Here is a 15,922-nt window from a genome sequence, read left to right as displayed (position 1 = left end):
AGCAAAACAGTTTGAGTAACAATGGATTAATGACCCATTACGATTCAGGTTAATGCTTCATTTTTACAATTTTTTAGGTTTTTGGGAAAGGTTTAACTGCCTTGCTGCATATAGTTTTGTGTTTTTTTAATAAGTTTTATTTGCCCATTGTTTAAAATGAAACAATAGTGTGATAGCTATTCTTCGAAGTCACTAAGAAGAATTTAACTCATTTAAACCTAGCTACAAAATAAAAAAAAATAAAACTACCAATTAATTTCTGCATGTGAGTTTTCTTTTAAGAGGAAATATGTAGCTTCTGAGGTCATCTGTGACACGGTAAGGGTTCTGTTTATTTTGACTGCTGGGGCCATCTTAGGGGTGAAAGGGGCATTTTATGGTTGCCTCTTTCTTAGTCTCCAGATGTCTTTGGACATCTGTCACATGGAGCTTACAGTAACAGTGTTTATCGTGAAGTTTTTAGTACTTCTCCCTCCATCCAGCCATCAGTCTTGTTTGCATTCTGCAAACAGTTTCAAGTTATTACCTGCTCATTTCGAAAATAAAACAAAAAACGTCTGCCACAGAGATACTTCCTTTTTTCTGCAATTGTGACCTTTTGGGGATTGTACATGATTTTTATGTTAAGCGAGAAAACTACCAGTCTTTTAGGTCGAGAGTCAGGACTAGTTTTGGGGTTTTGTTCTGTTTTTGGTTTAAGATAACTTGTCCATTTAAATTGTGTGAAGGCATTGGGTTACATTCAGATCCCAAGTTTTCTAGTCTCAAAGAATAATGACGAAGGCTTTAAAATTAGATTTACTTACATAAAAAATAAATTTCAGGATTTTTTTGTCTGTCATTGGCCTTCAGAACAATCAGCTTTAGAGGTTGTAAAGAGTATATGCTTCTCTCCCGCGCGCTCAGAAGCAGTGTACATCTTCCTCGTATAAGCTTCAAGCTGATGGTGCACGTTTTAATGTGAAACAGCAGTATCAATTAAAACTCTTCTACGCTTCTTGTAAAGTATGACGCTGACAGATGTGTCTGCGTCAGCAATACCTGGTTGAAGCTTTTCTGCATGGTGACAATGTTATTGCTGCGCTTTGTCTCAGAATGATGAGATGATAGGTGATTTATTTTTTATGTGCTTCCTCTTCTCTTGAATAATTGGAGTGTAATTTGCTGGAGTGAGTTTGCAGGCTTTTCCTCAGGGCTAGAAATGGACTTAAAAATAAAGGAATTAATTTGTATTCATTTGTGTCTCTGTAAGTAAAGTGCCAAAGTAACTTGAGACTTGCAATACAGGGGAGAGTTGACAGCCTTGTGTATTGTGTAGTGTCCAAATACTTCACGCAGCCGACTCCTAGTTATTCATAGGTGGATTGTTTGGGTTGTGGATTAACTGTGTCGTGAATGCAGAACTAGTTAAAATCTGTCAGGGTTTATGAGATGAGGCAGAATGTGAAGTTAAAGGAGCTCTACTGCTCCAGGCACAGCAGTTCAGCTCCTTCTGAAGGAATGAAAAGCCTTGCAGGTCTCCCCGTACCTTGGCCTTTCTGGAGGCAACGGTGCAGACAAGTGCAAATGGCTCCTTATGGAACCAGCCCTGATTTAAGAGAGCTGTTGCTAATAAGCCTGATCAAAATGGACCCTGATTCATCTAGAGACATTTATGTGCATCATGATTCAGTTCTTTCTGGGAGGAGAGCACTACTCAGCCGAGGCACGGTCTGTCCCTGGATTGTGGACCAGCTAAGGTCTGGCAAATAAACCTTATTCTCTCATCAGCATTGAGAATTGTGATGCCAAAATACCCTAGTCTGGGTTTTAAGTCCAGTACAGATTTTTCTGCGTCTGTCGCTTCGCTTCAGTTCAGAACAAACCAGCTTTGTCTGAACTGCTTGCCCTGTGCTCTTGTAACTTGGACTATGTATTTTTCTTTCAGTATCTGGGACAACCCAGTTTCTCAGAAAACCAGGAGGGGGTGATTGTTTCTTAACTTTACCTTTTAGTGGATATTCCAAAGACCAGTAGAGAAATGGATTCTCCTCCTCTTCTGAGAAGAATCACCAACTGCCTTTGGCGTCAGCCCACTCATTCCTGTTAGGAATTGTTCTCATGAGTGACAGATTGCTTGATGAGGTTTATACAAAATGGGCTGTATTTAAAAGAAACCAAATTAACTTTGATTTATATTCATGTTACTACTATCTCCTTTTTCTGGTTAAATTTAATCATCAGACTAAAAGTCACCATAGACCACAACTGTTGTCTAAGGAAGGATTTCAATCCATCTTGTTTGTTTACTGGAATTTTTTCATTAAGCTTGTCAGGATGTTGATGATTCATCGGCTGTTGGTTTGAGGAATTTGCTTCTTGGTGCCATACACAAATGCTTAGGAAATTCTGAAGATGCTGTTCAGGTAAGTTGTTAAACGATAATTTACACCATTAATCCTATTTTATCAGCTGTTCCATTACACAGTAAATATTGTTGGGTAAGAGTGTTAAGCAAGCCATTAGTTTTAAGTGCTGTGGATCATACTTGTTAATTCCAATAGAGTGTGCTAGGTTCTTTTCAAATCTTCTGTTCAGCATGTCTTGATTATATTTTGTGTTGTAAAAGTAATAAGCTATGTTGAATGAATGTGGTAGCTAAAGTGGCTTGTAGAAGCAAGAGTTAAGGGGAAGCTGTAAAGAAGAATGAAAACCTTCTTGGCTCCACTGGATTTAACTTTCTTAAAAAAATAACTTGGAAATTGACCTTTCAAAAGCATGGGTTTGCTGCTTTTCCTCCACACCTATTAGACACTGAGAGGTTTGATTATTAGCACATACCAAATAATTTTGCCACTGCTCCAGGCTTTGATGTGTAGGCACAATGTTTTTTTATAGAACGCAGTTCACATAAGCAACAAGGGAGCTCATGCTGGCTTTATATCTTTTTTCTTTTTTTTTCGGCTTCTCTCAAGCGTATCTTAAATAATCCGGGTACTTAATCTCTGATGTTAAAGTTCCTCGTTAGATCTAGTATTTTTTCAATATGAAGTTGGAAAACTCGTGAAACAGTCAATATATTGGTAAAAATCCAAACAAATAGTTTTGTCTTGATACAGTAGTGTCAGTGAAAATCTCTGCATATTTGCTTAAAGAATCTCTGCCAGTGGAAATTTTTAATATATTCTCATTTTATCTTTGAGCTAATTTCTAGTGTTTAAAGTTGAACAGTATCAAATAGTCAATGTCAATGTGTATTGACATCTTTCTTATTTTTTTTTCCTTAATTTTTATAGTTCTTTCAGCGAGCTGCTAAAGATGAATTGTGCCGTCAAAACAACTTATACGTCCAGCCATATGCTTGCTATGAACTTGGCTGTCTTCTGCTAGACAATCCAGAGGTAATAGCGTAACCTATTTTTAATCTCTTAAAATTAGGATGGGGAATCAACATACCACTATACAAACAACGAAACAAAATTTATAGGTGATAATGTAGGTTAAGTTATTAAAATATGTTTTATACCTACTGTATAGAAGAAACTTACTGCTTTGGTTTATTGCAAACCAAGAAATGCAGTGTGTTTTAGGTAACATCATCTTAATTTTTCAATACTGAGAGCTATAAGGACATTTTGAGGAGCTAAATTATCTGCTGATAAAAATGCAATGACTTGCTTTGTTACTGGGTTTTATTTTTACATAAAAAAAACAGAGCCTATGACTCTTTGGTATTATTCTTCTTGTTACATTTCTGACCATTGGTGGTGTCTTTCTCCAGCAGTAAAATGAACATGTCTGTAAACCTACAGTAAGCAGTAAAGCAAGAATTTCAATGAGTGTAGCACCACAGTGTTTTGATTATTATTCGGTACTTTACCTCAAAAAGCACTGCAAGGACTTCACTTTTCACCTCTCTGATCATGCCAGGATGCCCTTTTTTTTTCTTTTTTTTTTTTATTTTCTCTCTCTTCGTATGTGCCTCACAGAAAGAGTATATATCAATACTGGGGTATGGAAATACTTCTGTCACCCCTCAAGACGCAAAGACCTCTCTGCCTCTTCACTTGCCTTAGTGTTCTGGCTGGTGGCAGCAGGGGCCTGGCAAGAATGCCTTGGGTAGGCAGAAACTTACTGTCTGCAGGTAGTATTTAGTGTGGCGAGCGCCTAGGATCCTTTGCTTACATATTTAATTTCCTGTTGGATACTGTTCAAGCTCAAAGATCACCTGTAGTTATCCTCTCTAAATAAGTTTGGTGCCTTCCTAAAATAACTCCATGTTTTTAGGATCAAACTTATATTTGGAACAACATGGGTTTTGTCAAAAGTCTTTTTACTTTGGGATTATTTATGCCCAGTCTTAGGACAGATATCTTCCTTGTCTCACACATTGATTCCTCTTGGAAACCTATGTGGACTGAGGGCACTCAGACTATCGTACTATTTCACTGCAGGGGATGTATAATTAAAGTGATTTCAGTCATTAAATTCTGTTAAAGCTGTATGTGTTGGTATTTTGGAGTGGTGAGGTTTTAGTCTTGTCAGATTTAAACATCTGAGCTGAACCTTCCCCTTAAAGAGGGAAAGAAAGGAAGATCTTTCAGTAAAAGTGATTGTCATGACAAAGGACAAAATTAGGAAATGCTTTTGAAAATAATTGTTCTTTTTTGAGAACCCTGATGTGCTATGAACTGTGCCCTGAAGCCCTGTAGGTAGGCCTGGGTCCAGTAATGTTCCTACTGCCTTTTTTTTCCACATTCATATTTAAATTTGGTCGTGTCAAATGTCTCTTAAAAAAAAAAAAAAAAAAGGTGTGATCAGTAGTGAAGTTATCCAAAGATTTTGCAAATGTGGGAGCAGTCTGTCCTTCCTCCCTGCTTTACATATAGTATGTGCACACAGTAACTGAACGTGCTTCATGTTGAGTGTTTGAGAACTGAAAAAGCCTCAGCTTGTAGCTGTACTGAGAAGCTATGGTAGCGCTTAGTATGTGAAGGACGTGCAGGAAACTCCCTCTCGTGGCACTCAGACAATGAGGAGGTAAATGATGCTCGACTTGAATAAAGTGGGATGAGGTGGGAAAAAGCAAGAGGCAGAATTAGAGGCGAGTGGATGCTACTTATAGAAAATTCCACTTACTACATGAGGTGTCATGTGAGAGAGCTCTGTAATTGTTAAGAAAGAGAAGGGAACAGGATTTTATAAATCATGTTTACCTGAGAGGCTGAGCATATTAAAGACCTGAGCAACAGATGCAGATATGAATATGCATTTTAGTATAAAAAGCATATTAAATTTACTTTGCTTTGAAATTACTCATAATTACGTGTTTGATTTACCATGTCATCTGAATCATCTTTGTTATTTTAAACTTAGTTGTAATCAAGTTCTTTAATATTCTGATATGGTTACGTCAAGAAGTTTACAGATTTTCTTATAGATATCTTAGACACTGAAGGTAATTCAACCATTATGAGTACATATGTTCATATTCAGATGTATTTTGAATAAGAAAACTTAATTTTTCTGTCTCTTATTAGGCAGTTGATTATTTATAAGGCTTAAAATAAAATGTGTGATAAGAAATAAAACATGAGATTTTCAGTAGTAAATACTAATCTGCAAATACATATATTTTTCTGAAGAGCATGAAATTGAGATTTCTGAAACATCTTTTAATGCTAAAAGTCCAGTAACTTGTTTTGTAAACACATGGCTTAAACTTTGGTTAAGAAACAAAAATTACTCTATTGATCAATTAGTCATCTGTCTGTAGCCTCATTTGTTTCCCTGTGCATTGTTGTAGCTCACCGTCATCAGTAGCAATTTGCATTTAAAACTCTAATTTCTCTTTTTCTCTAGAAGACTAGAAATACGTAATACTGCATTTCTTGGGTGCCTCATTAGTATTTCTAATTTCCTAATTTTAGAGGGTTTTGTTTGCTTGGTACCTTGTTTTCAAGATAGAGATGCTATTCCAGACTGTCCAGGCCGTACACTTCAGATATTTTCTGTGACATTTGCAATGCATTTCTAATGCAATGTTTGTCTTTTTGTAGACTGTGCCAAGAGGCAAAACCTTACTTCTCCAAGCCAAGGTAAAAACTAAGACACTTCCAAATTTATCTTTCTGAGATGCGGGCATTTGAGAAGTTGTGGTTTTGGGGGGGTTGGGGCAGAGGGTGTGGATGGTAGGTGTTGGTATCCCTCACCTATAACCTACAGCACTATTATGTAGATATTCATTATCGTATATGGTGCACATTTATGTATGTTATGTAGATACTCATTTCTAGGTCAGTCATAGCACAGAGCCCACATTAGTGACCTCTCCTGGAGTGTTAGGACCTTGCCAAGTTTTTCAACTAAGATTTGGCTACAGAAAGCTTGAAAGTGACAACTCTCTACTGCTTGTCTGTTCGAACTGGTTCCTGCTTTGGACATGTTGGGATTTTCTGGAGCTTTTGGACTTTCAGAACTTTGCACGTGCTGTTCAACTACGTGGGATCTGAACAACGTGTTGGAAATGGAAGCTTTCTGGTCTCTTTACCCAACTTGGAATTTCTGTAATTTTGTTGCTTTGGGTAACGTGGGGATATTGCAACATGGAGTCTCCAGTTCTCCTGACCACCTTTTCTGTGGTCCGTTTTGTAATGTGACTTCTTAAGCGTTAGGAGTAAAATTATCTTCATATCATAAAGTGAAGGAGGCTGATAGTTACATGCTTTTTTTTACTTTTTCCCCCAGGAGGAATTTACTGGCTACGACTTCGAGAACAGATTGCACGTCCGCATACACGCAGCCTTAGCCTCTCTAAGGGAAGTAGTTCCACAGTGACGGACAGGAAGTCATGTTATCCTTTCCCACAGTTTCTGCACTTTAAGATGAAGCAGAAGAAAAAGCTGTTGGGAAGACCAGCTTTTCTTCTGAAAACCACTTGTGCCAGACACATTTTCCTAGTATGGTCAGAGTTGGGATGGCTTAATAAATTATTACAATTTGAACTAAAAGTAAATCAACCAGGAAGAAGGTTAAGTGACCTTGTGTTTTTAACTCTTCAGTTTTTAATTTGTTTAGACCAAGCTGAACATAATTGCTTGTAACTTTGTGGGTGAGCCTAAATAAGCACACATGATTTACTTCAACAATATTACCTTTTAAAATAGATCTAGATCTAAAATGTGTCAAGGGGAGGACTTCTGTTTTGATTAGAAAAATACAATAAAAGTAATTGGTGTAAAAGTTCACGTTGGGAATGGTCACAACACTTTTTCCTTCTTCAGGCAGTAGCCAATACACAGGAGGAAGAAAACTGTTTGGCCACAAAAAGCGGATCGTACTAAATTTTAGTGGCTTATGTCAATGACTTCATGATGACTAATGTGTGAATTTTAAACCTTGCATCCCCTTCCTCTTCTTCATTCCTTCCCTCCCAACCCAGCTCATACTTGTGATGTAAATTATGTCAATATTTAGGATCTCTGCTTCTGGTACATTCCAGCCACATACTTTTTTTGACACGCCGTTACAGTGTGGGCAGTTCTCATTTCTGCTCTTAATGTTCTGCATATTATGTTAGAGTACTTAGGCCAGATACAGTAGTTTTACGTATTTTTCATTCAAGCTGTTGAGTCTTTATAGCAGTGACCTTTAAAGGTATTAAAAAAATTAACCAACCAAAACACAAAACCAAAAACCCATTTCAGTAGTTATACCAATACCACGATATCCTAAGTCTCTGTATGGTATTCCAAACCTGTGATGTTAAGATATTGAAATACCTCAGAGAGATTAAAACTTTTATCATGACCATATAATTTTTAATACTTGGCCATCTGTGTGCTTATCTATAGCTTTTTTTACCATTGTCTGTAATATGTAGTATCTCCTTATGTTTTATATTCAGTTAATATCATGTTCCAGGAAGGTAATTTTTTTTTAATAGAAGTTTATGAATGGAAATCTGACCAGAAAGTTAGTTGAATTATGTTACTTTGCAAAGCTAAGAAAACTGGATATCCTTGGAAATAGTTATCCAAAAGCCTTATCTTTACTTTGGTCAGGTTGCCTTAAACAGTTCCTTAGCTTAAACTTTTTCTTTTTCTTACTTTTTTTGTAGAATACGTTGCCAAAGCTTTAGACCTTGCCCACACCTAACCTTCATTGATTTGCTTTTGAGGTTGTATCTAAAGCAAGACTGATATGGAGGAAAAAGTAAAATCCTATTTGGTAGGTCAAATGAAACGGTTGAGACACTTTTATTTCTCTCTAGAAATACACAGTTCCTGCTATGAAAGGCATTCCTAGAGCAGTTAAACGCTTCTGTTGCAGTTCCTGAAGAAGATGAGAGACTCTTAACTCTTAAAAAAGCAGTTTTATTTTTCTATAATCTAGGTGTGTTACATATTGTACACTGTGGGGTTTTTTTTATTCCACTTTGACAGTAATATTGAGTCATAAACGAGTGTTCAACCTTATTTGGTCAATCCAAATAAGTATTGACTAAAAAAATAATATATTGTATATATAGTGACTACTTAGAATTCAAATAATGATTTTAAAAATGGGCTTTAATGTACTTGAAATCTTATTTTGTCCTATCTGACTTTTAATGTTTTGCAATCAGCAACACAGTCCATTCAGGGTAAATAGCTAGAAACGGTACAGTTACTGACAAAATTTCATTTAAGTACACTGCTTAAATATAATGTGAGACTAGGCTGTTCAGGACACAAAGCACCTGCATGCGATTTGTGTTGGGATATCTAGGGTCTACATACTTGGAGGTAGCTAGCAAATTGTAGTAAATTTACTAAAAGGCCTGTTGTTCTCACCAGGCCAGGAGTGGGTATGGAAAGACACTATATATTCGTATAACAGTTTAACTCTGTGCAAATTGCAGCTTTTCTGTGAATTTAGCGAATCATCACTGAAATAGAACTATCTGTTTCTATATTAATGATTTTTTTTTTTCCTCCCCTCGTAGGAGAGTCTCCTACATTGTAAATGTCAAAATTCTTTTTTATGTTAGATCATGCCTGTGATGAGAAAAATTTCAACTGTATTTTGTGTAAACTGATCAGTTTTTATACTTTGGAACTCGGAGGCATGGTCTAATAGCAATAATGGAATATGCATCTTGCTAGTTAATATGTTAAGACTATCTTTACCGGGTCAGGTATTTTTGTTGATGTTGATGCAGTTTTTATCTCAATATGACTCATTTCAAATAAATAACTAGAATTTTTAGATGTCACAAGGTGGCATATTTATTGTGACGTACTGTAAATGTTGTCAATTTACAGAACTTGCACTTTTATATTTCTGAGTAAAATTAAAAGAAGCGCAAACATGAGTTTTGTTCCCTTGCTCCTCGAATTTGTCTTTTAATTGGTGGCCTCCTGAACAAGATGATAGCAAGTATTGGGAAAACTTCTGGCATGTCAAGTGATTCTGTAACAGAGTTTCCTAGTCAGCAATTACCTCAGCCTTTGTTCTTCCAGTATAATTACGGTCTCCTGGTTTAGAAACCGAGTTACGTGTGTCATGTGATATCAACCGTAGAGTGAACGAGGTTTAAGATGCATTTTTAAGACATCAAATTTACTTGTTCTTCATTAAAGAAAAAGAAACACACACAATTGTATTTGCTGTATTCCTACACCTTTGAAAAAATGTTTCTGATTTACTCTAAAGCAAGCACTTTAATTTCTTCTCTCTCTGACTTTGAATGCTTGTTTCATATTCTAGTTATGCTTTATTCTTAAATAAAATTCCCCAAATGTTGTATTGAATTGCTTTTCAGTTTACAACAATCTGATTGTCTTTCCAACAATTGATCGTACTCGTGTTTAAAAAAATTGCTCTGTAACTGTTTGCAGTTTGAACAGGAGCAAGCGTTAGGTTGGCGTAGGGCTGTATACAAGGGTGCTAATTGAACCTAGCGGTGGCGTGAAAGCAGGGTGGCCTATAAACAACACCCAAATTCCCTTTCCGGTCATCGCTACAAAATACTAACAGTGGTAGCAATCATGAAAATCTCTCTCGTGAAAAATTACGCAGTCCCAAACAAGTGTTTATTAAAGCTTAATGTTAAGAAATAAATTTATACTTAGCTGTCCTTTAAGGCAACGGGGCAGCCAGTGGCATCGGGGCAGCCAGCACTCCTCTGCTTGGATCCGCTGGGGCTCTGCAGGCAGCCTGGAGCACAAACGGCAGGCTCCACTGAAGTTTAGGAGTAAGAAGTACGGGTATATTGACTCTGATCCTTCATCCTGAAGGAACTGTAGGACAAATTGTTTTATATAAATTAGGAATTTAGGAAAAAAAAGACAGGAGAGGGAATTGTTTCTCTGCTAATTACGGTTTGAATAGATGCTTATGCAATATTGTCTTGCATTCGAATATTTTGAGGTGAGCTCGTAAATACTGCTTCAAAAACTGCTTTCATCTGGAAAACTGGACTTTACAAAAGAAGGGAATATACAGACAAGTTCCAGTTCTAGTTCATTTTGACTAAAGAACGATTAAAATATGGTATTCTAGACAGACATTCACAAAGCAAGAGAGCTTGCTGTTTCTACACTGAGTTATCTGTAGCCATATACGATGCCAAAGCAAATTCTTTTATGAAATTAACTAGTGTACAAGATCCACTGTAAAAAAGAAATTGAGTTCTTTTACAAAAGGCCTAACTTTGTCACGATGTTGCAAATCTGTACTTTCCCTGAACTTCAAAACTTTTTCAATTAGACAGTTATAGAAGTGTCCCATTGTTAGTAAATGCCAAAAAGTGATATTCCCACTCCCCAGCCCCACTCCACTTTCTTACAAGAGTAAGAAATTGAGCTTGAGGCAAGCTTTCCAGAGCTAAATACTGAATTATTTCTATTTTTGACCACTTTTTTTTAATGTACATTTGGACCCTAGAACTGGACCCGGCATAGGTTACTGGGGTAGGTGCACGTTAAAGTTGCAGATTGCCTCCCTGCTTCTGCTCAGAATCTCTCTGCTCAATTACCCGAGATTTTCATGACCTATTTAGCCCCTGTGTTTTAACCATGGGGAGTTCGTGTTCAGTTTTCTTACTGTTACCCCTAATTTTTTCATTGCTGCTTTTTCCAAAATGCTGTTTATCTTTTGATGTGACTTTCTTCCAAGATGGTATTCTAAGTAGTCTGCTAAGCGCAGCCTAGGACAGGACGGTCCTCAGTGGTTTTCAGTCATTTTTTGGCAAGCTGTGCTTATCTATAGGAGATGCACAGAAGGGCTCCCAGGGGAAGAGGTTTAGAGAGGAAAAAAACCAAACCAACCAACCTTGTTTGAGCTGAATATTTGAGAGGTGAAGGGAGGGAGAGAGAGATTGTCAGACATTGCCAAGCAAAACCATTTATGTAACAGATGCCTCCCAGCCTTTCACTAAAAGCAGTATGTTTACTGTACTGAAAGAAGATAATTGTGCTGCTGGGACAGATACTTCTCGCTTGTTAGCAAAGGCCCCAACAAAGTGGAAGACAAAGAGAGTCAGAGATGCGCACAAAGATATCTTAAGTAAAAACAGTATTTTATGCCTTTGGTAGGAAAAGCAGGAAGGTTTTCGTGGAGATTTTTGTGTATGAATGCAAACCCCCACTTAGAATTCGACTGCAGTCGCTGGCAGGTAGAAACACAAAGATGGTGCTTGCAAAAAACGCAAGTCCTCCTGCCTGTTCAGCTAAAGCTTTGAAAGAGAATGCAAGTTTAAAAACAAACAAACAAAAAAAAAAACCCCCAAACAGTGTCATTCATTAACCTGTTGTGAACTATCTAGTGAATGACCTGATCCTTTTTTTGATCAAAAAATACAGCTTATAGAATCATAGGATTGCCTAGGTTGGAAGGGACCTTTCCGATCACCGAGACCAACCGTCAGCCTAACTCTGACAAAAACCGTCACTAAACCATGTTGCCAAGCACCACGTCTACCTGTCTTTTAAATACCTCCAGGGATGACGATTCCACCGCTTCCCTGGGCAGCCTGTTCCAATGCTAATAACCCTTTCAGTGTAAAAATTTTTCCTAATATCTAAACCTTATCTGGGACCTTCATTTGCTGAACTTCTGTCCAGTCTCTGTCTTCTAAGACCTTAACATTGTCTGGAAGCTATGACTTCTGCAGATGGGGCAACCTTCAGTTGGGCAAACTGCTCTTAGGCTGACGGGCTCTTCAGTCTGGGGCCAAAGGGCGACAGGTTTTAGCAGAGTAGCTGGTACACTTTGTATGATGGATTTACTCTAAATGGCTTCCAAGAACAGCATTCAAGTTCCAACACGGTGAATTAGTTTCCAGACATGCTTCTTCCTGTCTTAAGTCTCAGACAGACATGCTTTTATGTTAGGGCCTGAAGCCTTTCTAAATATTTAAGGAGGTTTGTGCCTATGTTCTGTTATCTCTGATAATAAATTTTTCTGTGGTTTATGATGTCTGCACTTGTACATATTTGAAACATTTGCTGTGCAGAGCTTTGCAGACCTAGAATTTTGAAAGTTTTCAAAAGAAACAAATTTCCAAGTTACCTTCTGATCTGTATTCATTGAGGATGGCTTCAAAGTAACCACGTGCCCGTCTTTGCACCCAGGTATGTTTAATGCCTCTCTGAAGTCCTGTTGCTTCCGTATGCTCTCCATAAAGAAATCTAGACTTCAGATTACTATTCTGACTCCAGAAATTATGTTTTATAGTCCTTATGTATATTCTTGAAGTATATCCTATTCTTTCTATAGGAAAGCTGTTCTTCCTAATTTCATAAGTCTTAGTATATTCGTATTTTAACTTTTTTAATATTCTAGTCTGTGTTGTCGCTCTCCAGGACTGATGAGCTATTGTGAGAAGTTTTCTTAATGAGAAATTACTTTCTAAGGATTCTTTTATGGCAGAAGCGTTTTGTGGTGAGTTTACCTTTAACACACTTTCCAGTATGTTTCAACAAACTTGGAAGTGGTATAATATTCTGTTAATTTTGAATGACCTATTAAGACTATGTTACTTATTAAGGGAAGCTATTGTAGGTAGTCTAAATGCTTTAGCAGCAATGACACTTGAGTCTTAAATCTTCAGTGCTGCTGGAATTCCCCTCGGGATTTTGTAGAGATGCAGACATCTAGGAATGCAAGAGCGGGTAGGTAGATGATGGTTTTCCAACTTTGATGAAGACTGAGCTGTAGCATTATTGATGGATAAAGGTTTTTATCCCACAGCAGACTCTTGATCATGGCTTGCCCCCATGATCTTCCTGCCTTCGTGATCCTCAGAAACACAGGTAGCGGTAGCCTTGAAAAGACGGCACTGTACAGTTACCTTTTTTGTGCCTGTTTTATTTGAACAGAAAATGATCTTGCATGTACCCACTGAAAACGTGTACTGGAAAGCAAATGCTCTCCCTGGGGCTGCTGAGGTTTGTTTCAAGTTTTGCCCTCGCAGCCATAAGGTTCTGCCGTATGAACAGAGCCATATTAAGGAATATCCTCGTTCCTTTTTGGGTGTAACTGCTGCGGCTGAAGAGGTTACGGTCCCCAGTCGTTTGCTCTGAGCTCCTGCCAGAGGTCACCACAGAACATCGCTTCTCAGGTGCTGTATTTTGCAGTCTGTTGTGTGGATTTAAGTCCCTTGGGTGTTGTATGTCACCTCTCTTAAAAGGCCAGGCAGTGACCCCGGGGGTGGTCAGGGGGCTGGGAGGGATGTGGCTGCCACCGTTCTGCTCTCTGCAGGTTGCAGCCTCAGATCGTGGGAAGTCACCATAGCCCGAGACTGAGCACAAAGTTACACTCTGCCAGGAAGAAACCTCTCTGGTTCGGCTGCCTGCTGCCGGTGAGGAAAACGGGTGTTTTTGGCAAGGGTGAAACACGTCCTCAGAGGGGTTCTGCCTGTGCTGTGGGTTCTGCTGGTTGAAGGCAAGTCAGCGGCGGCAGAAGATGGGAACGGGTTTCACAGCAGCGTTGGGAAGGGAGGACATGCAGCAGCTCATGGGGCGCGGGTGCTGGGCCTTGCCCTCACAGCCCTTGTGCCGCTTGTCCCGAGCAGCGGCAGCCACGACACCGTGCTTGGGTCTCAAAGTATGTTATTAAAAGGATTACAGAGTTGTGCTCAAACGGTCCCGTCCATTAAATGGACTGGTTCTTGTGTGATAATGAGAAGGTGTTCGTTGCAGGAGAAAAGCCCTCCCTGATGGGGCTCTGAGCAGCCTGGCCTAGCAGGAGGTGTCCCAGCCCAGGGCAGGGGCTTGGAACTGGGTGATCTTTAAGGTCCCTTCCAACCCGAACCGTTCTGGGGGTGGCGGCGTCACCCGGCCGCAGACGGCGCTCTGCCGGCTGTCGATTTTAATCGTGTAATTTCGCCTCCCGCTCCTTGCGTTAATGCTTCCCCGCGACGAGCGGTAACGCCGGAGCGCAGCCGCTGCCGGCTCCCAACCTGGGCGCTGCCCTTGCGCGGGCACTGTGACGTCACGCCGCCCCCCCCCCCCCCCCCGCTGGGCGCGGCAGCCCCCGGGTGGCGCGTGGGGGCAGCGGGAGCCGCAGGGGGAGGCCGGGAGCGGGCAGGTGGCGGAGGGGATGGAGGAAGACGGAGGAAGACGTGTCCTGTGAACTCTCTGCTTGAACACGAACGGCTTTTCTGGCGCATCGCGGGGCGCTTTGGTGGGTTTTATCTTTAAAAACGGGGAATTCAGGGCGTGGGTTTGAGTTCACGTGGCGGTTCCACAGTTGGCTGCTCCCCCCCCCACGGCCGTGCCTCCTGCTGCCTAAAGGTGCAGAAGCGGGAATAAAGGATTTGGTCATGGCAAGCGGTAAATAGCCCCCTCTAAGTTACAGGAGCGATCGGAGGCCGGGGGGGGTGTGGGGCGGAGGAGGGTTGGTGGTGGCACGGCAAGGGATGAGCAGTGGCCATCACGCTGCCGGCGATGGACACCTCACACCGGGGCAGGGTAGACACTCACCCGAGGGGTTCTGTTCCTACAGATGAGAAACTGTAAGCCGGCTTGAGTGGGCAAGGATGGAGTCTTCAATGATCAAGCACGTTCCATATGGCCTCCAGATCCTGCTCGAGGGAGTGAGCTGGGCTGTCATGGAAGACAAACCGGATGACATTGCCGACTTTTTTGCTCTCTATTTCCAAGATCTTGTCATCTTTCGAAAAGGTTTGTTCCTGCCGGTGCTTCATCTGAAGAGCTGAGCTATTTGAGAGTGCTGTCCTGCTCAGGCTTGATTTCTGCTTCTGTTTTCAGGGCATCCAGATCTGGATATAACAGAACTGGTTCATAAGTTTGAGGTTGCTCGCGGTAAGATAGTTGCTCTTTGTTCTTTTGACAAATTTTGAGACAATGTTCCAACCCAAATAGTTGTGAGTAGTTTTCACTTTTTATGGGATGCATCCCGTCCATATCTGGTCACGTGGAAGAGGCATGTTGGTGCTAGGCTATTGAAAAGCCAGGCCTCTTCAGAAAGCACTTGCTTCTATTTAACTAGTGATGTGCTTAACGTAAAAGGTTTAGTCTTTTAAACCGTAAGTGTGACAATGTGCGTGGGCAGTAGATAAGAATGTAGCCGTCACTGCAGGATCAGGATCACTGCAGGATCACCACCATCACCTGCTCCTAACTTAATGATTCCTAGGTTTTGAAGTGCTACCAGTGCTCTCGGATTTTCCCAGCCCCTTATTGATAGGCAAGCAGCAACCCCCCCTTAAACCATTCCATCTCTGCAACCCGGGAAGCCTCATAGATGTCCTGTAGAGCCTCTAATTGAGTTGGTGCTGAAATCGCTCTTCATTTTATTTCAACGGAAACAGTTGCTCTTGTATTGCCATTATGTGCCTTTTACCTTGCAGAAAACATGAAGGAGGGACTGGAAGCGAAGACCTCCGAGCCCACAGATCCTTCGTTTTCTGGGGAGCCCAAGCAAAAGGACAAGT

General features: G+C 40.1%; 1 protein-coding gene across 1 annotated transcript in view; it reads left to right on the top strand.

Annotated features, from left to right (window-relative positions):
- TTC39C (tetratricopeptide repeat domain 39C) overlaps window positions 1–10,757 on the top strand; it is a 40,798-nt gene extending 30,041 nt beyond the window's left edge. The window contains exons 11-14 of the mRNA XM_054190470.1: window positions 2,308–2,405; window positions 3,276–3,380; window positions 6,039–6,077; window positions 6,727–10,757. Of these exons, the coding sequence (XP_054046445.1) occupies window positions 2,308–2,405; window positions 3,276–3,380; window positions 6,039–6,077; window positions 6,727–6,816 (332 nt within the window). The 3' untranslated portion in view covers window positions 6,817–10,757. The remainder of the gene's footprint in view (window positions 1–2,307; window positions 2,406–3,275; window positions 3,381–6,038; window positions 6,078–6,726) is intronic.
- Window positions 10,758–15,922: the final 5,165 nt, after the last annotated feature.

Source organism: Rissa tridactyla, chromosome 2 (assembly GCF_028500815.1).
Source record: "Rissa tridactyla isolate bRisTri1 chromosome 2, bRisTri1.patW.cur.20221130, whole genome shotgun sequence".
NCBI classification, from domain to species: Eukaryota; Metazoa; Chordata; class Aves; order Charadriiformes; family Laridae; genus Rissa; species Rissa tridactyla.
Note: the sequence above shows the minus strand (reverse complement) of the source record. Positions and strands in the feature narration are given on the sequence as shown.